The sequence below is a fragment of the Lithobates pipiens genome, unplaced genomic scaffold (assembly GCF_037356315.1).
Source record: "Lithobates pipiens isolate NorthernLeopardFrog02 unplaced genomic scaffold, aLitPip1_a1.2 Scaffold_19, whole genome shotgun sequence".
NCBI classification, from domain to species: Eukaryota; Metazoa; Chordata; class Amphibia; order Anura; family Ranidae; genus Lithobates; species Lithobates pipiens.
In genome coordinates this window covers 246,909,229-246,931,169 of record NW_027507764.1, presented here as the reverse complement: position 1 = coordinate 246,931,169, position 21,941 = coordinate 246,909,229, and the positions used below count along the sequence as shown (strand labels likewise).

General features: G+C 41.1%; 1 protein-coding gene and 1 long non-coding RNA gene across 2 annotated transcripts in view; one reads left to right on the top strand and one right to left on the bottom strand.

The window, feature by feature from the left end:
- The window catches only part of NFX1 (nuclear transcription factor, X-box binding 1), a 167,133-nt gene that overhangs the window by 56,401 nt on the left and 88,791 nt on the right, over positions 1 to 21,941 (bottom strand). Inside the window, exon 15 of the mRNA XM_077491886.1 lies at positions 15,107 to 15,186. Within this exon, the coding sequence (XP_077348012.1) occupies positions 15,107 to 15,186 (80 nt within the window). The remainder of the gene's footprint in view (positions 1 to 15,106; positions 15,187 to 21,941) is intronic.
- Positions 1 to 21,941, top strand: part of LOC143996680 (uncharacterized) — a 77,682-nt gene that overhangs the window by 54,584 nt on the left and 1,157 nt on the right. The window lies entirely within an intron of this gene.

Sequence of the window (21,941 nt, the reverse complement as noted above, 5' to 3'; positions counted from 1 at the left end):
TTAAAAATATTCTTTATTGAAGTAAAATGGTAAAAGGTCATCAAAAGCTTCTCATGAGTGCAAGTACATGAGCGGTATGTAAGTGGGTCCACACTGAAGATATAGAAAAGATAATGGATGCTTCCATAGCGTAATACAGTTTATTAAAAACATATAGTATAGCCAACTGACCACTTACATTTGTTGGTGCCTACCCAGCATTGGGGCTGCTCGCTTGTTGGTAGTGGGTACATGTACAGACCCACTACCGACAAGTGAGCAGCCCCAGCGCCGGGTAGGCACCAACAAATGCAAGTGGTCAGTTGGCTCTACTATGTGTTTTAAATTTTTTAATAAGCTGTATTACGCAATGGAAGCATCCATTATCTTTTCTATATCTTCATGTACCTGTACTCATGAGAAGCTTTTGATGACCTTTTACCATGTGAGTTTACCATTTTACTATAATAAACAACATTTTTAAACGGTATCACCCTATGCAATTTTTTTCTCAATCTGTTTCACATGGCCTGTGGATACCGTGCCTCTGCCCTCTCCAAGGAATATGATATTTAACTTTTAACACACTTGAGTGCAGTGGCAGCGAGAAGGAACTCGAAGGCCACATAAAGCAGGAAAATTAACTATTCATCCAAAAGCAGTCCTCAAATTTCTTCAATATCCCAGCAGTCATTTCACTAAATATTTTCCTTTTATGCTAGATATTACTGTATTTTTTTATATCAGATTTTAATTTTTGAAACTTTTAATTTAACAATTTACAGACAGAAGGAATATTAAACAAACAAAAACAAAATCTACACTATTAGTCAATTCCCTTTTCTTTCCTTCTTTCTTCCCTTTAACCACTTAAGGACCGCTGCATGTAGATATACGTCGGCACAATGGCACCGACAGGCACAAGCACGTACCGGTACGTGCTTGCCTTCCAGCGGGTGTGGTGTCCCTTCCACTGGCTGCGGCGGTCCGTTTCGCTTCAGGAGCGATCCGGGATGACCGTTGGTTTCTGGCCATCCCCTCTCGATCGCTCCTGGCGAATGAGAAGCTTCCCCTGCCTGTGTAGTGTAAACACAGGCAGGGAGGAAGTGATGTCACTCTCCTCGGGGCAGTCTTTTTGACTGGACTGTGAGGAGAGCAGAGATAGTAAGTGCACCAATCACTACACTGACACTTAGGTACACATAGGCACACAAATCACCCCCCCCCCCAGTCACAGTGTCACTGATTGCAGTGATCATTTATTTACCGATCAATGCATTTAGTGTCAGTTGTGACAGTAAAAACTGTCAGGGCAGTTAGTGTTAGGTCCAGGGTAGCCCCCCACCCCCCTAATAAAGGTTTAACCCCCTGACTGCCCCTAGAGTTAACCCTTTCATCCCCTTTTGCCAGTGTCACAAATCGATCGTTTTTATGATCGCTGCATTAGTGTCACTGGTGCCGCTAGGTAGCTAGTTATTTTTTATGTTCACCGCCAGGTTTTTATAGCGTTAGGTACCCCCATATACTACCCAATAAAGATTTGAACCCCCCCGATTGCCCCTAAAGTTAACCCTTTCACCAGCGATCACCGTATAAGTGTCACTAGTGACGCTGGTTAGCCAGTTTGTTATTTAGGTTCCCCGTCAGGTTTTTATATAGCGTCAGGAACCCCCATATACTACCTAATAAAGATTTTAGCCCCCTGATTGCCCCTAGTTAACCCTTTCACCAGTGATCACCGTATATGTGTTACGGGTGACTCTAGTTAGTTAGTTTGCTTTTTATAGCATCAGGGCACCCACCATTTATTACCCAATAAAGGTTTAACCCCCTGATCACCCGGCGGGTGATATCAATTAGGTTTTAGGGTCAGATAGGGTCTGCGTCACCCCAGGCAGCGCTAGGTTAGTGCCAGTACCGCTAACACCCACGCGCAAAGCATACACCTCCCATAGGGGTATAGTATCTGAACAGATCAATATCTGATCAGATCTATACTAGTGTCACCAGCATTTTAGGGTTCCAAAAAACGCATTGTTAGCAGGATCAGCCCAGATACCTGCTAGCACCTGCGTTTTGCCCCTCCGCCCAGCCCACCCAAGTGCAGTATCGATCGATCACTGTCACTTACAAAACACTAAACACATAACTGCAGCGTTTGCAGAATCAGGCCTGATCCCTGCGATCGGTCGCAGTTTTTTTTGGTAGCGTTTTATATTTAAATCCTGAAGGCGGTGCTTGGTTTTCAGGGTCCCGTACAAGGCTAGGCTCCCAAAAAGTCCCCCACATGTGGTATCCCCGTACTCGGGAGAAGCAGCAGAATTAATTTTGGGGTGTAATTTCACTTATGCCCATAGCATGTGTGAACAATATATCATTTAGTGACAACTTTGTGCAAAAAAAAAAGTTTGGAATATTGCCGCAACTTGTGGCAAAATATTAAATATTTCATGGACTCAACATGCCTCTCAGTAAATAGCTTGGGGTGTCTACTTTCCAAAATGGGGTCATTTGGGGGGGTTTTGTGCTATTTTGGCATTTTATGGCCTTCGAAACTGTGATAGGTAGTGAGGAGTGAAATAAAAAATTTGCACCCTTAGAAATCCTGAAGGCAGTGATTGGTTTTCGGGGTGCCGTATGCGGCTAGACTCCCAAAAAGTCCCATATATGTGGTATACCCGTACTCAGGAGAAGCAGCAGAATATATTTTGGGGTGCAATTCCACATAGAACTATAGCATATGTGAGCAATATATCATTTAGTGACAACTTTTTGTAAACAATTTTTTTTGTGTCATTATTCAATCACTTGGGACAAAAAATAAATAAAAAATATTCAATGGGGTCAACATGCCCCTCAGCAATTTCCTTGGGGTGTCTACTTTCCAAAATGGGGTCATTGGGGGGGGGGGGGGTTTGTACTGCCCTGCCATTTTAGCACCTCAAGAAATGAGATAGGCAGTCATAAACTAAAAGCTGTGTAAATTCCAGAAAATGTACCCTAGTTTGTAGACGCTATAACTTTTGCGCAAACCAATAAATATACGCTTATTGACATTTTTTTTTTTACTAAAGACATTTCTGCTGAAATTATTGAGGTCTGACTATAACAGGGGTTTCGCCGACTTCCCGGCACGGAGAGGGGAGGAGGGAGCACTTCAGTGTTGCTTCCTATCCCCCGATTCCCTCGGCTAGGTTTGGCTGGGGGGAGTAAGCCCCGTTCCAGCGGCAATCCGCGATCGCCGCCGCACGTCGCGCAAGTTCTCCCCGGGTTTTTATGGGGAGTATTGCATTGTGCATGTGCATCATCGCGACGTCACGCCGGTTGCGTCGGAGACGACGGTGTTTCCGGGGCATTGTTTGCCTTCCGGAACACCGAGGAACTGACAGGAGCCATAATTATGGCTCTGGGTGCTGAGGAGAGCAGTGGAGGGGCGGAGAATAGGCACACCTTTAGGAAGGAGGAGAGCCACACCTATACTCAATCGAACAATTAAGCAAGTGATCTAAATAGGGTGTAGCAGTCAGGACTCATTCATTTGATTCCTGGAACACCATATGATACAGATCATTGAAACAGGTATGGAGGATGTTGAAGAGAGATATCTCCTCTTCCTTCGTTTTTCTACGTTAATATAATGTGAAGCTGAATAACTATATTACTTTATATTTAGTTGTAGGGCTGCTGCGGTACTGGGGGCTCTCTCTCTCTTTTTACTTGCCATAAGGGGCTAACTTAATCATCTGCAGGCTACATAACAAGTGCAGCAGATAGAGTATAAAGGTATTATATTATCAATCATTAATGCTACTAATCTTTTTAGTTTTCACTGCGCTTTCTATCACTAATACTATCACAGTCACATCACCATATGCAGATGGGATCAGTGGTTTACGCACACTCCTATGTCAGTTTTTTCAGTCTTTTTAATTTTTTTTTTCATCCACAACCTACACACTTTGGTTTGCTCACACCACTTGTTAATCATTTATGAATAATAGTAACACCACTTCACAATAACGATAATCATCATACTGGTGACTCCACACTTTTTTTACTAAATTGCTTTTGTATAAACATATATTTGGGCAACTAAGCATTACTTTTCTTCCACTTTCTATTTCTTATTTATATTTATATTTATATATGCACTTATATAATAGTATAATATTGTAACACAGCATTTAGATATTCACTTAGAATATCTTTACGTGAAACGCTTATTTTCTATTTTATTTCATTATTTTTAGGTGTGGCCACCTAGGGTGTGCCAAGAACCTCCTCTTCTGTTCCTCTGGTTCCCCTGGATAAACTCCAGATACTGTCAATTCTTGCAAGTCAGCGATCGATGCCCCCGTGAAGTCATTTTCCTCTCTCCCCACCCCCCCTTTTTCTTTCCCCCAGTTTGGTGGGTGGATGAAGTGGGTTAGAACAGCAGGGCAGCGGTACCAGGATGACCCTTTGAGAGAAGGCACTATTTTCTTTTTCAGATTTTAATAAAAGTCTCTGGTTGAACAGTAACGGTTTGGTGGAACTGGTAAATATTACTGAAATAAAGGTATAATAATTAGCACATTTTTAGGCAAAAACTTTTCTATTGAAAGTCTTTTCTTTTGACCATTTGCAGAATATATGATATAATCACCCCTTCTGCTTGGGTTTTGTCCCCCCCCCCTGAAGACCTGACTCCCTGAAGGTCGAAATGCATTGGGGTAGCATGGGTGCTATTTGTAGCTTTTGAAATATTGATGTATTTGTAAATTGTTCCTGTAACTATCTCTGTACCAAATGTTGCATATATCCTTTACCCATCGATATGCTGTAATAACATATACCAGAGTCCGTATTTTAAATTTATGACGGCGATTAAGCCTTTGAACTAACAAAATATATTTTTACAAATTTATTTCTGCTTCTTGTTGCTGCCTGAAAACCCCAAGGGGAACCTGTCCTTTCATTCTTTTTGGCATCTGTCGTTACTACCTTCCAGATAATTGATCTGAAGGACTTTCCCTTCAGCAGGTTCCAAGATAGTAACCACCAACTGAGGCTTTGGGACACTCATGGGGACAGCCACATTGGCAAGTCCAAAGCTTGAATCGTTTTGTTCCAAGCAGACAGAATACTGCTTTCAGTTTCGAATGGAATTGAGCATAGGGAACTACTTCGAATGAAGCTACCATCTTCCCTAACAACCTCATGCAAAGGTGAATTGAAGGATCTCTCTTCAACCTGATCATCCTTACCAGCTCCTGTATGGAGCTGATCCTTGCGGGAGGCAAGAACACCTCTTTTCTGGGCTGTGTCTATGATCAGGCCCAGATACTCCAGCCTTTTTAGTGGCTTTAAGGAGGATTTCTTTAGGATGAGAAACCAACCCAAACCTTCCAGGTAACTGCTTGTGATGGCTACACCTTGCTTCAAGCAAGCCACTGACTGGTCTATTAACAATAGATCGTCTAAGTACACCAAGACAGTTATGCCCTGTGCCCTTAACCTGACTAGAGGTGGGGCTAATGCCTTAGTGAATACCCGAGGTGCTGTAGCAAGCCCGAAGGGCAATGCTATTTACTGAAAATGCTTCTGTTCTACTTTGAACCGCAGAAACCTCTGGTGAGGAGGAAATATATGGACAAGCAGCTATGCATCTCTGATATCAGAAGTTTTTCTCCTTGCAGGATGGAAACGACTGACTTTATTGACTCCATGCAAATGGAGCGGATTTTCAGGAACCGATTTAGATTACGTAGATCTAGACTTGGTCTGATATCCCCATTTGGCTTTGGCACCGTAATTAGGTTTGAGTAAAACCTCAAACCTTGCTCTTGTTTGGGAATCTGTCTGATCACCCCTTGAGCCAATAATCAGTTTAATGCTTGCAACAGGGATTGCCTTTTCCATGGATCCGTGGGAATGTTTGATCTCAGAAAACGAGATGGTGAAAACTCTCAAAGCTCTAGTGTATCCTAGAGACACTGTGGAGAGAGTCCATTTGTCCTGAATCTCCCTTTGCCACACTTCTGAGTACATCAGAAATCTCCCCCCCCCCCCCCAACCTTGGTGAGGGGAGATGCCTCTTCATAAGGAGGTCTTGTATTCTGCTTTGCAGACTTTTAGCCCCAGGTCTTCCTTTATGCCTGGTCTGATGGCAGAGGCCGAACAGTTTAAATGAAAGACGCTTATTTTCTTTTGACTGGCAAAAGAGTACCATTTCCGCTGGAAATTATTTGAATGTATTTATCCAAACTATCGTCAAATAATCGTTCTCCCTTAAAGGGGAAACTAGTTAGAAGGCTCTTACAAGGCGTCTCAGCTAACCAACCCTTTAACCAAAGGGTCCTTCGCATATGTACAAGTACAAACGCAAGGCGTTATGCCTGGTGAATAGAATCCTTCATAGCGTCTAGAGCACAGCATAATGCTTTAGGTAGCTCGGCCAGTTCCTGTGCTTGTTGTGCAGGGAGCTCATCTGAGAGCATCTGTGAACTGGTCCTTTAAAGCGGGAGTCCGCGTTTTTTTTTTTTTATTTTTTTTTTTTTTAAAAGCCAGCAGCTACAAATACTGCAGCTGCTGACTTTTAAAATAGTGACACTTACCTGTCCAGCGCGTCCGCGATATCGGCACCCGAAGCCGATCTCTTGATCGTCTCTTGGGTGCTGCCGCCGCCATCTTGGGTATGGGAATCAGGAAGTGGAGCCTTTCAGCTTAATTTCCCGGTTCCCTACTGCGCATGTGCGAGTCGAGCTGCGCAATAAGGATGGACCTGCTGCCTCTGGGAACTGTGTGTTTCCCAGCAGGCAGCGGGGGACTTTCGGAAAGGGGCGTAATCTACGCCCCTTTCCGCAGAGAGCTATCCCGGAAGTGGGTGCAGATACCTGTACTGTACAGGTACCTGCACCCCCCTCCCCCCCTGAAAGGTGCCAATTGTGGCGCTGGAGGGGGGGGGGGGGGTTCCGATGAGCGGAAGGTCCACTTTAGGGATAGCTGCAATTGCAGGCTGAGCAACATTACCTGCTAAGAAAAAATAAGGATTTTAACAGACCTTCCAACTTCTTATCAGTTGGATCTTTAAGCATAAGCGCATTGTTTTTTTTTCACATTGGAAATCGCAGCGTCAATTGCTGGAACTTTCCATCTTTTAGTGAATCTTTCTTCCATAGGATAGAGCTTTGCTTATCCGGATGATCCCATTCGGTATAAATAAGCTTTTTCAGTAATGCGTGGACGGGAAACGCATGCAAAGGCTTCAAAGAACCCAAGGAAGAGGCCGGCCCTTCAGCTAACTCTGTTAGGGGTAGCATGCAAGTAGAGCCTCTGTACTTCAGATTGTGAAGTAGGGATCCTTGGGAACTTAAAGTATTGTTTCCTCCGCAGAAAAATAATCGAATGTCTTTCCTCCCGACCATCTGAGGGCAATACCCCATCCTGTCCCCATTCTCTTGGACCCTCCACTGACTGTAAAGAGTCTAAGGTAGGGGAGGGGGATCTAGGACGCTTCCTATACACTGGATGGGAGGATGCGATTAAAGCCGCTAATCTTCCTTCTAAGCCTTACAAGGTAGAGGAAAATGCATCTTCAGTCACCTCTACAGGGGCTGAATTGTGTGAAGCAGTTGCACCAACGCTAGCTTCCAATGACTCACCCTGGCTTGCCATGTCTGATCTCTCCGAAGAGGAAGACAGTATGTAGGCATAACTGGGATTCCCAGCGCCTGGGGGGTGGCACCTTAGGTACCTTTACGGTAGGTCTGGAAGACATAGTGAAAAGCACAAGCAGAGGTACACACAAAATAACAGTTCTTTTGCTACTAACAATAGTTTTACCTGTCTGGAAATGCCTGTTTACACCCTTACGTGCCCAGCGCTCTGGTGTCTCAGTGTGACAGACTGCCTCTCTTCAGTTAAAAAGTCTTTCTGAAATGAGAGTGTCTGTGATATAAAGCCTCAGGTGGAACCCGATTGGCATCCTCAGCGCTTCCCCTCAGCTATGCGGCGAGTGCTGTGTGTGTGTGTGTGTGTGTGTGTGTGTGTGTGTGTACGTTACATCCATACACAGCGCCACGTGACCTTGCCGGCATGCCCCTCTGCGTTCTCAGGCCCTGCTAGGGACCCGATTGGCCAACACAAAGTAAGGTGAACGTACTATACACCTCTACAAGGGGGGAGGGGAAGAGGGGAAAAGGGGGAAGGGTTCTGTCAGCAGATTTATAGTTTTTTAAAACCACAGAAGCATAGGGCGTTTCCCAATGTTACTAGGTGGAAGTGCTGGGTTGTAATTCAACTATGCAGCTAAAGCAGCTGCGTCAACCAATCAGCCACCGCCCATATAGAAGTTTATACACATCTCTGTATTAGCAACTGCTGTATTTTTTACCAAATCCCACAAGATCTATTTAAGTAAGAACCCCCTCTGCCGCTGGGACCACACATGTTCTGAGACAGAGCTGCACTAAGACACATCATAGGTAGTGTAAGTTACTCCTTATAGAGGAGACATTTATAAAAGGCATATAAGGTATATTGAAGGAAAAAGCAAAGCTTCTTCCCTTACCTTGTCCTCACTGCAGGATACTGCTGATTTAACAGACAGATCCAACTTTCCCCCATCACGGCGGGCTTTGTTTAAAAACGTTCAAAGACTGGGGCCCTAAAAGGGGTTCCGCTCCTTTGGGCCTTGTATAGCACTCCTCAGGACAACTTTAGGAAATGTAGCAAGACCAAAAAAAGAGTCCTGGTTCCTAGGGTCCAGCACTCAAAGAGAAGCATTACAGGCAAAACCACGTTCTTGCATCGAGGTCCGGGTACCATCCTATGGCCTCAGTGCTGAGGATGGATCTGATTGTGGAGGTTACTTTAAAGCCAGCATGGATCCCTCCTGGAGCTCCGCAGAGCACATCTTCACTCGTGACCAACACCTTAGACACTGGCGAAAAAACTGAGTGCTCCTGGAAGGAGGAGGGGTTATATAGGGGAGTCAACTTCCTGTATTAGTTATACCAGTGTCAACACCTGAAGGTAGGCCTATAACCCACCAAATAATTACTTGAGACTCTGTGTCCTATGATGTACAATAAAGAAAAAAAAATTTTTTTTTATTTGTTTATCAAAAAATAAAAACCGTAGTGACGTGATCAAATACCACCAAAAGAAAGCTCTATTTGTGGGAAAAAAATGATAAAAATGTAATTTGGGTAGTGTAGCATGACCGCGCAATTGTCATTGAAATTGCGACAGCGCAGAAAGCTCAAAATTGGTCTGGGCGGGAAGGTGTTTAAGTGCTCGGTATTGAGGTGGTTAAATATCAAATTAAATGTGGGGTAAGTATATTCATTAAAGGGTGAAATTGAAGAATCAAGAGAGAGTTAAGGATTCCAGTTGAAGTTGCGTGTGCTGTGACGTAACGAATAGGATACTAGAGGTATACGGACACCGGAAACAAGGATCAGGTACGAGCTCGGCGCTTGTTTTTACATTGTGCGGTCTACTTATGAAAAATGTGAGCTATATTATTTAACAAAATAAACTTCAGACATCGTTTAAACTTCCTACACCATACGAGGCTCTATATCCCCTTTTCTTTCCTGGTATATTGAGCATCTGAGTGACCCCTGACATCCATCCATTGGAAGGAAAGGAAACTATCCCCTCTGGTAAAGCTCCATATTCACTAGGATAATTAGGAGAAACGTGCAGGAACGCATCCACCCTAAGGGATTTGCCCCCTCTCTCTCCTCTACATGCTGTTTACCTTACAGCAGTAAGTTAATAATTTAGTAAACTCACAGGTGTCAGTGACACCGAAGAGACACCTCGCACTTAAAGTCACAGTGCCACCATATGTTACTTCATTGCCACATGATGTTTCTGTAGAACACCCCCACATTTGCACTTTGCACACTGGACCCCGAAGAGTGTCCAGCTGTTCACACTTTGGACTTTTATTTATATATTTCTTAATTTTTTTTTATGTTTTATTCATGGTTACTGTTAAGCCTACATTCATGCTTTTTTGCTGCTTTTACGTGCACGGGTTATTTTGCACATTATGATGTATGAGATTTTATTGTTTCATGTTCATTTCACGTTGATCTATTTACTTAATTGTATTTATTATAATTTTGCAAGCTGATTTTAAGAAGATCCTTTAGGAGCGCAACTACTATTTATTCTCTATTTACTGGGTAGTGTTTGACCCTTACGATGTCTGCAGCACACATACATACACACACTATATATATATTTTGTGTGTGTGTGTGTGTGTGTGTGTGTGTGTGTGTGTGTGTGTGTGTGTGTGTGTGTGTGTGTGTGTACAAAAGAAGATGTATTAAAGCCTTGAGTTTCCCAACCCGCAAGATGTTGAAGTTGAGCTGCCAGGAAGTATTATCCAAGGATTTGGAACTTAAAGCCCACCTTGAGCATTGGGATATTGTATATATTCATATTTTATTCTAGCTGACTCATTCTGCCATATCAAGCGCTGAAAGATCATGCCAAATCTCTTAAAATATTTTTTTGTGGAATCCAGCAGGGCGAGTAATGTAAATAATACAATAAGTGTGGCATCCATCATTTTCAAGAGATTGACATGACCAGCTATGGAATGTCAGTTTACACCAAACTTAATTTTGAGATCTAAATTTCTGAAGTAGTGGTAGTAAATTTTGGGAAATATATTCCTTAGGTTGGGCAGAGATAGTCATCCCTAGGTATTTAATCTCTGTACCCACCCCAAGTTGTGATACTGCAAGGGGCAAGAGGGTCCCAGAGAGGATCCAATGGGAGCAATACTGACTTATTCCAGTTAATCCTAAAACCAGAAAAGACACCAACCTTTTCTATAGCAGACATTGCAGCAACCAATGATTCCCGAGTATCAGCTAGATATAGCAAGTAGGGCTGCAACTAACGATTATTTTCATAATCGATTAGTTGGCCGATTGTTTCGATTAATCGGTTAATAACCTTAAAATGTGGTGTATAATTTAGTTAATATGTAAAGTTTAAAAAAAAAAGCAATTCATTCCTAAATATCTCTATATGCAGGGGTAAATATAAAATAACCAACTATATGGTTAGAGAGTAAAATATTTAATCCACTCTGAGAATAACAGAAGAGATCCAATCTATATACTATTAGAGGTTGAATCTGGTAAATATAATCGGACTCCGATCAAATTTTTTGTTTTAAAGAAAAGTTAAAGATTGTTTTGCAGATTTTCAAACAAATGTAATAGTATATGCTGGCCATACAAAAACAATATCTTCCTTTCCTTGGGGGGGAAAAAAAAAAGTAATTTTAAGAACTTTGTTTGATTTTCTAATCGTTAGTGAGGTCAAATCATGTTCAACCACACTGATGGGAAAATTTAGAAATAGAAAAAAACTTCTTGGTCAAAGATTCAGACAGTGAATGTGGTTTTCGTTCAGAAATTACATTAATTTTAAAAACAATGTTAAAAACAAGTGAAAATTTCAAACAATTCTTTCATTCAGCGAATGTACAGAATTTTTTGCATGAATATTCTCGTCTGAAAATTGATCCGTGTGGCCAGTATAAGGCTCTGTACACACCTATGCAGTTTGCTTTTGATCTGTTTATACAGTGCATGTTGATTTTTGCGCATATGATTTTGCTGTGATTTGCGTTTTTGCTTTTTTTTTTTTTGCCAATTCGTTGGGCAGATTAAAAAAACACAAATTGCGGCAAAAACGCACTACATGTTTTTCTGCAGTTTCTCCATCGAAGTATATTGAACTAAAAAAGCACCGTTTTGCATTGAAAAAGGTCCTTGACCCTTTCCAAATACGCAGCAGCTGAAAAAAAGCATAGATGTGAACGTTAAATTGACTGTAGCGAGTTTCTGAAAAAAGCACCAAAAAAAAAACACACATGGGTGGGAACCAGGCCTAAAACATTTAGTAACATAATGGAGTAAAAAAAAAAAGGTAAAAAATTAGCCCTTCATAGTACAAAAAGAGCACATAATCGCTACTGTAAGGGGTTAATTTTTTTTACTGTGCAATAGTGAAAGTAATATTTACTGTAGCAATTTGCTCTTTTTGTACTATAAAGGGCTAATTTTAGTTTTTTTAATCCCATTATGTTACTGGCCGATTAATTGATTATGAAAATAGTAATAGATTAATTTCATAATCGATTAGTTGTTTCGGCCCTAATAGCAAGATATTGTCTGCATACAGAGCGATTTTATCCTCAGGTTTACCTTTGCGGAAACCTCTCACCGCCTCCATTTGCCTCAACATAACTGCAAGGGGTTCTATCACTAGCGAAAACAGAAAGGGCGACAGTGGACACCCTTGTCTAGTACCTCGGGAGAGCTCAATGGAGTCAGACATACTCCCAGACTCTTATGGAGGCCTTATGTGCTGTATATAGGAGTTTGACCCAGTTACAAAAAAAATGTTGCCAAAGCCAAAACGTTTAAGTACTGTGCATATATAACACCATTCTTTACTGCCAAATGCCTTAGCGGCATCTAAAGACAGCAAAGCTATGCTAGTTGAGTTATCAACGGGAGTTTGTAGGTTTAAAAAGGTGCGTCTTACATTTACAGCAGTTGAGGAGTTAGGCATAAAACCTGTTTGATTTATATGAATGATCGATTTGATAACTCGCTTTAATCTATTGGCCATAATCTTAGCTAGTAATTTAATATCAGAATTAAAAATGATATTGGTCTGTAAGTCGGGAGATAAAATGTCTTTCCCTTTTTTAGGTATAAGCACGGTTATAGCCTCTGTCAGACAGACAGCAACCTTCCCTTAAAGCAGAATTAAAGGTCTGTTACAAAAGGGGTAAAATTATTTTAGACTTCATTGGGCATACTATCTATTCCAGGGGATTTTCCTTTAGGAAGAGTCACCACAACAGCTTACAATTCCTCTATAGCAATCAGATCATTCAACATGCATTTATCAGAATAGGACAAAGTAGGAGAATTAATATAATCCAAGAATTCAGAAAGTTCAGCATTTACAAGTGGCTCTTCAGGTATATAACTTCCAATAAAACTATTTAAAAACCATCAAAATATCTTGTGTTTTAGTAAAAAGCATCCCCTCAGATAGGCCTTCATAGTGTCCCAAACAATAAGAGGGGTGGCAGCGGTCAAGTTAATTTCTAAAAAAAAAAAAAGATTTAAGGACCTTTGTATATGATCATGTGTAGAAATTATCTAAAGCCAAGTGGGTTGTTTCCACATAGATCCCATTACTCTGATAGTGTTACCCATAAGAGTGGCACGCAAGAGGGAATGGTCAGACACACCTCTAGGCAAGAGATCAATAGAAGAAATATACCCAAATACTTCATAAGATCCCAACATCATATCGATGCAGGATAGGGTTTTATGGGTCTTAGAATAACATGTATTGCATTCTCCCAGGATATAGCTGTCGCCACAAATCATGCATACCAAATTCCCCACATAGTTTGCCCAATGGGGTCAAACATTCTACATTAACATTCTGGGGCATGGAAACTTATCTTGATATTAAAGGCATTATTAAAATTGCCCATCATAAAAGGACTGGGAGCTGAAATACATCAGCCAAAAACTTTATAAATAGCTGTATTACCTCACAAGAATATGGGGGTGGAATATATACATGTTAAAGCAACAGATCAATGAGTCTATGCATGCAATTGGACCTGTGAGCAGAAGCGGACGTCAAGGTGAGAATAATGAAGTGCAGCTTAGTTGGTCTGCCTGGAGTCAAGACCTTTCACCAAAGGAAAATATGGAAGCATCTTGAAACAATATGACAAAGATGACCCAGGACTGTTGAGCAGTTAGAATATAAAAAGGCAAGAATGGGACAACATTCTTCTCCCAAAATTCCAGCAACTGGTCTCCTACTGAGTTCCCAGAGGATGCTACACTGGTAAACATGGCCCGGTCCCAACGTTATTGCCACCAATCTCAAAATTGCCTTATTTTGTTAAAATGGTACATCAGTTTAAACATTTGACATGTTTCCATTTTCTACTGTTAAAAAAATGTGTTTGAGATTTGCAATTCAATGCATTCTGTTTTGATGTAGATTTTACAGTGTCCCAACTTTTTAGAATCAGGGTTGTAATTAATACCAGTGTCAGTTTCAAGTTATTTCAGAGAAAATTGTGTTTTTTTTTCATGGAAGTGTACCAACAAAATTTGGCCATTGTTGTACTTGCTCCAATGCAGATAGTGTATAGTTCCGTGGGATCTCAGACAAGTTAATCAGAAACAAATTGCAAAAATACTATGTCAAGGGGTTGAAGAGCACAATTTGTAAGCACTGTGCCATTAAATAAGCTCTTGATCCTATCATGAATAGCAGTAATAAAATCCTAGACAGAAGGCTCACAGAAGTTACAGAATGTCACCACTCTGTTGCTATGCTTACACACATTTCCTGGCTGATGAAGGCAGCTAGAACATCAGCATACTATTAGATACCAATGGAAATACTCCTTTTACCAGTATATAGCTTCCAAGTGAAGAAAAGCTGGCAATCTATGCACACAAAAAAGTCACTTTTTCACTACATTTTTTTTTAAAAAGACAAAAAAAAAAAACAAAAACAAAAAAAAACACATGTGCTTGATAGAGTTGACCACTCTCTGTCACTCCTAACCCCCCACTCCACATATCCAATAGAATCTGAAATTTAAGTCTGGGTTTCCACACATAAAATTTGCATGACAGGAGACTTTGACTGACTCTCAATGGAGCCGGTTCACGCAGCTCTGGGGCAGCTGCGGTCCGCACTGGACAAGGGTCCTGTGTGTCTATGGTTCATTTTCAAGTCTGAAATCAGGAAAAAATTTGGACCCGATTTGCACCTAAAAAGGGAGAACAGGGACGTACCGGACCCTGGCTGCAAGCCGCAGCTAGTGAGAACCAGGCCTTTAACAGAGGTTTGAGAGCAAGACAAGGGGGTTAACGACTATGTGGGTAAACCGAAGAGGCATGTTAATGTTTGCTGTGAAGACCCAGGTTGCAGAGCAAACTCTGCAAACAATGGTGATCCATGCACCTTGTGTTATATTACATTTATTCTGTATTTTTCTCCTATACATCTCCACCAGAATATTACTGACATATCCAACACATTATCTTACCTCATGTTTTCCCATGCACCATTTCTGTGTGAGATATGTACAGGGGGGACATTTATCTTCATTGTGACAGGAGTGAAAAACTGAGGGGAAAAAAATAAAAAATAAATAAGAAAGGTTTGTAATGGTGTGGTCACATAGCATTTTTATCCAAGCAAGATTCCCCATCATTGATTCAGCAGGATACATGTGTGCATTAAACAAAATAAATTCTGTACCTAATTCAAATCCAAGTTACTGCATCAGAACAATGGGTTTATCCATATGGAAAATTATCATTTGAAACCAATCTTTATTGGTTCAAGCACCTTTAAGCAATGCTCACCGCAATCCCTTATATTGTTAATCTGGGCCTTCCAGCACTAAAAATTAAGAGGAAGTAAACTTCCATCACTAAATTGTACCTATATGTAAGCCTATAATAAGGTTTGCTTATAGGTAGTGTAAATATCTCCTAAACATGCCCCATCTAGGAGATCTTTACTGTGCATGCAGCCAGTGACATCACTGGCGCATGCGCTCTGAAGGAATGGCCACCCCTGCAGTTTCTTCAGAGACTTGTGCCGCAATCGGTGGCTCCCCGCAAACATAAGCTCAATAATAGAGATATATAGAGATATAATCATTTTGCCTCTGTACAAATTAGCAAGACCTCATCTGGAATATGCAGTTCAGTTTTGGACACCAGTTCTTAAAAAGGATAATCGGGGAACTGGAGGAAGTGCAGAGAAGGGCAACCAAACTGATAAGAGGTATGGAGGAGCTCAGCTATGAGGAAAGATTAGAGGAACTGAATTCACTCTTGATAAGAGGAGATTAAGGGGGGATATGAACCACATGTACAAATATATAAGGGGTCCATATAGTGAACTTGGTGTCGAGTTATTCACTTTACAATCAACAGAGGACAAGGGGGCACTCTTTACATCTAGAGGAAAAGAGGTTTCATCTCCAAATACGGAAAGGTTTCTTTGCAGTAAGAGCTGTGAAAATGTGGAATAGACTCCCTGCAGAGGTGGGTCTGACCAGCTCAGTAGACTGCTTTAAGAAGGGCCTGGATTATTTCCTACATAATATAACTGGGTACTAACATTTATAGGTAAAGTTGATCCAAGGAAAATCCGATTGACTCTCGGGGGATCAGGAAGGAATTTTTTCCCTTGCTTTAGCAAATTGGATCATGCTCTGCTGTTTTTTTTTGCCTTCCTCTGGATCAACAGTGGGTACAGAATTTGGTATATGGGATTGTATGATATTACAAGACTTGTGTCCTTTTTCAACCTGACTATGCAACTATGAACTTGGAAGCGGCCTCCAGCGATGACATTCCATTGCTAGAAGGCTTCGTTTTCAGGTAAGTTTCACATAACGTGCTAGTATGCAAGGCATACTAGCACATTATGCCTTTACATTGCAGTTGAGAAAAAAAATAAATAAAAATAAAACATCCAGCGGTTTACATCTGCTTCAACAATGCCTTAAATATATATTTTGACATGCAGTCTATTCTTAACCCCAAGTGCTTACTTAGAACCATCTAACTGTGGGGTAGTAATGTGCAAGTTATAGCTGCACACCATGCATATGTTTGTGTAATGACCCCCTCACATTCACAAACCATGGTAATGCACTAGAATTCGCTGGGGTGAGCTGCATCAGAAAAAATTAACCTCCCTGTCAGTATGATTATTTCAGATTTTAGGTGCTGAAAGCAGTACCATTATTTTGCATGGAAATTTGGGGTTTTATATTGTAGGCCTGCAATTCTTAGAAATAATTCATTTAAATCTGTCCAAACAAGAGTCAAATAGATATCCCGGGTGACCTCCTGTGCAATCCACAGTCGGTTCCAATGTGAGCTGAGCTACGAGCTAGGCATACACTAGTAGATTTTCATACAAAAATCTGCACAAAAATTTTCATCAGTACATTCAATGACATGAGGAATGCCATTCAAAAATACTAAAACAAAAACATTTGCTTTTAAACTTTTGATTATGGAGTTGATCTTCCCGAATGAAAACCAAATTCACGGTCAGAAATCCATTCGTTCAAAAACCGATTTCTTTCCTGCTCCTTGGAATTTTTGTACCACCATGGCCAAAAACAAAATGTTGACGTGACCCCACTAACCATGAGAAAATTGAAGGAACTTTACTAAAACTAACCAATTTGAAAGAGTCTACTGGTTTGTGGTCAGCTTTAGGGGGTAGGAGGGGGTGGGATTGACTGTTCCTATCAATAGCTGCATACTAGGGAGCCTAAAATTTTGGGGATTCCCTGCATCTAGAGGCGCATGCTATGTATTAACACTAGCACTGAAGATGCTACTGTTTTACTTCATGTACCCTTTACCCTGACCTAATATTTACAATTTAAAAACTTTACATAATAATATTGACCCTTAAACCTACTTCGAACCAGAACACTTTATGCATCAGTAACATAAGCAGCTAAACCCACCTAAATTCTAACCCAGATGTGAACGCGCTAAGCCTTTTACTCGACTTCTTACACTAAATTAATTCCTAAAAGGTTCAAGCATACTCTATTGGAAAACAGAACCACTGGTCAGCCTCACCATTTCCAGGTAGAAATACACTGACGCAAGCCAAATAGTATGAGGAATCTGCATCTCCACTAAAACATGAATGCGGCCTCACTTGCTTTATACTTGAAAATGTGCAAAATAACATGTATATTTGCATAGAAACATAAATAAATTGATCCCTTATGTCTATAGGGAACTGTAATTAACAACTTGTAATGGGTTACTGAGCTATGCCCAATACCCCCATTCTTTGCAATTGCTCAATATAAAAATTTGCATTCATAAATTCCTCATCCAACACAACAGCATGTAATCTTGTGGCCACAAAATTTATACATAGGAGGTGACTCACGCAGCAGGGCTAGTTCAGCTGTTTGTGAATAGCAGGCATCAAATTAACAAATGTCTGAAATTCAATTCTGGCTTTCACAAGCTACCGTATATACTCGAGTATAAGCCGAGATTTTCAGCCTCTTTTTTGAGGCTGAAAGTGCCCCCCTCGGCTTATACTCGAGTCATCGCTGTCTGCCCGCTCGATCAGCGTGTCGAGCAGACAGACAGCGGCCATTCTATGATTCAAAAGCCGCGCCTCCGGCTCCGCCTTCGCCTGTGATAGGCGGAACACTGAATTTCCCAGCAGCCTGTGTTCCGCCTATCACGGGCGTCGTCTCATCCTCGTACTACGGACGAGGATGATACGACGTCCGTGATAGGCGGAACACAGGCTGCTGGGAAATTCAGTGTTCCGCCTATCACAGGCGAAGGAGGAGGCGCGGCTTTTGAATTTTACAATGGCCGCCGACGAAGAGGGCACGGGACGGAGGCAAGGCAAGGCACGGCACGGGACAGGACGGGACGGGACGGGACGGGACGAAGGCAAGGCACGACACGGGACGGAGGCTCGGGACAAAGGCTCGGGACACAGGTAGGCTGGACACACACACACACACACACACACACACACACACACACACGGATGGAGACACACACACACGGATGGATGGATGGATGGAGACACACACACACACACAGGGATGGATGGATACACACACACACAGGGATGGATGGATGGATGGATGGAGACACACACACACACAGGGATGGATGGATGGATGGATGGAGACACACACACACAGGGATGGATGGATGGAGACACACACACACAGGGATGGATGGATGGATGGATGGAGACACACACACACAGGGATGGATGGATGGAGACACACACACACAGGGATGGATGGATGGACACACACACACACAGGGATGGATGGACGGACACACAGGGATGGACGGACACACAGGGATGGACGGACACACAGGGATGGACGGACACACAGGGATGGACGGACACACAGGGATGGACGGACACACACACAGGGATGGACAGGCATGTCTCACCCTCGGCTTAAACACGAGTCAATAAGTTTGCCAGTTTTTTTGGGGGTAAATTGGGGGCCTCGGCTTATATTCGGGTCGGCCTATACTCGAGTATATACGGTAAGTTAGAAAAAAAAACAGATACAGATTTTGAGACAAACAAGCATGGAGAAATGTCAGAGGGTAATGTATCTACAACTAAATTGCATTATTGATCTCAGCATGGATAGTTTACATTAGGGCTGCTACTAATGATTATTTTCATAATCAATAAGTTAGCAGATTATGGTTTCGATCGATTAATCAGATAATAACCTTAAAAAAAGTGTGGAGTATAATTTAGTTAATAAATTTAACATAAAAGGCAATTTCTTCTTAAATATCTATATGCAGTATTAAATATAAATAACAGACAGAAGAGATATACTATTAGGAGGATGAATCTGGTAAATCTCAGACTCAAAAAAAAAAAAAAAAAAAAAAAGAAGACGACATTTTTGTCAGCTTTTTAGACAGAAGTCTAATATATATGTATGATAGACTCCCTTGTCATAGGCAAGTGGCTTGATGAAAACTACCTGCGCTTGTTGTCACATATGCTATCCATATAAAAAAAAAAAAAAAAAAATAAAATGTAAGAATGTCTTCAAAGAACATCCCTAATTCTCCTTTTCTGGGGTCTTCCTCCTGCCTTTAGAGTGAACCAATAGCAAGCTGCAAATTATAGTTTAGAGTAGCCCTATAACAAGGTTAAAAAATAAAAAATTAAACACCTTCTGCCTTTAGAACCACTCACATCCTGCCCATGACTACATGTCCCATGAGGCATTGCTCCTCACACATTCACAAGTTCTCAGGCATTGACTGAAATGTATGGATGGTGTACTGAGCTGTATGTGTGCTGCACTGTATTTCCTGCTTTGTAAACAAAATGCATTCTTTATGCAGGCCAACTAATCGATTATGAAAATAGTTTAAACATATTTTCATAATTGATTAGTCCTTTCGGCCCTAGTTTACATGCTTTTCTACAATTGTGTATATCAAAACTCTTAAGTAAATATCTACCTATTCTTTTTTTCTAATTAAAGATATTTATAACTACTAACAAATTTGAATCCATAAAATAATTCAAACCCAGAATTAGCTGTTAATGTTTACTGTCAAGAGCCTCAGTCAGTAATTACAAAAAGGTGGAAATGTTCTAGTGTTACCAATAATTGTATAAATCAAGCCTACACAACGAAAAGATAACTACAAACATCTAGTTCTACATTATTACTGTGTGGCAATCAAAGCCAGCCAACAATACAAGCACAAGAAATATATGTCAGCATTTCTAACGTCTGAGAATACACTCAATGCTAAGAGCTAAAAATACCAACTACCAAATGTAAGCTGGAGCAAATCCATAACTCCCATCTCATACACATCAGTTCTACCAATCACAGCCCCTAGTGTTACATATTGTGAGATCCTTGTCCTAGGAACTGAAACTAACCATCAGATATGATTGACAAATTATGAGAATAAAAACGCAGATCTACTCAAATTCTCTCATTGTCCTCACTTTTATACACAGGCACATGAGCAACACCAGCAAACTATGAAAAGAAAAATTCCAACTCGAGCCCAAACAAGAAACTCTAATGCCGCGTACACATGAACAGACTAGATCTGACGGTCTTCCCGCGGAGGCCTGATGGACTTTCTGAACGAAACGGACTTGGCCACACACAACCAGACTAAGTCCGTTCGAAAGTCCCTTCGTTTTGAACGTCATGACTTAAGTGGGACTAAACAAGGAAGTTCAATAACCAGTAGTCAATAGCTGCCCTTGCATCGTATTTGGCCTGTCGGACTAGCAGAGACTAACTGTTTTCCCGATTTTTAGTCCATCGCATAGATTTGAAACATGTTTTAGTTCTAGGCCCGTCTAACTTTTGGGAAAAAAGTCCGCTGGAGCCCACACACAATCGAATTATCCGACAGACTAAGTCTGCCGGAAAGTCCGATTGGGTTTACGCGGCATTAGGTTTCTATTACTGTTTGTGCCCAAGCTGAGTAGACTTCCCTACTTCCTGCTTTGGTAAAGGGTGGCAACTAGGACTCTTAAGTGAGGAAAAATCTAAATAGAGACATGGATACAGGTTATAATAAAGAGTACCTATTCCTTCTTACACTAGCCAAACCACAAAATAAATAAAAAATTCCTGCTTAATGTTGGAGGCAAACGATTGTTAATGTGGCTTTAGATCAGTGGTCCTTAACTCTTGTTTTCAGGACCCAATAACAGGCCAGATTTTAAGTATTACCTTTGGGAGATAGACTAGAATACTGCAATCACTGAGCAACAAATTATATCACCTGTGATTTATTTCACTTCTCTTGCAAACCTGGCCTGTTAGTGGGCCCTGAGGACAGGAGTGGAGAACCACTGCTTTAGATATTTGTCTAGGCCTTCTTAAAGGATAACCAAACCTTTCATAAAGATTTGGTATCATTTATAATCACCTTGTCAATTGCAATAGACAACTTACAACTACTGCTAGCTGTGTTTTGGTCTTCTCCTATATAGTGCATCTAAAGCTACTCCCATCCATGCTAAACAGCGTGGATGGAGGGGTCTCCCATGCTGGCTATTGTATTCAAATATAGAATATAGCTGTGCATAAAGTTAAGCTAAAATAATGTAATAAAATATGACAATAAATGACACCAAAAAAAATCACCATAATAAATTCAAAATCATACTCTTGAATGAACATGTGATTGAATAAATGTGTAATACGCGATAACAATAATGAATCCTAAAAAAAAAGACAAAGTAATTATATCAAAAGTCCAACGAATGAAGTGAAAATGGTGACTTAATCAAATTCTTCTGTGCAAACAGAAACACCAGTG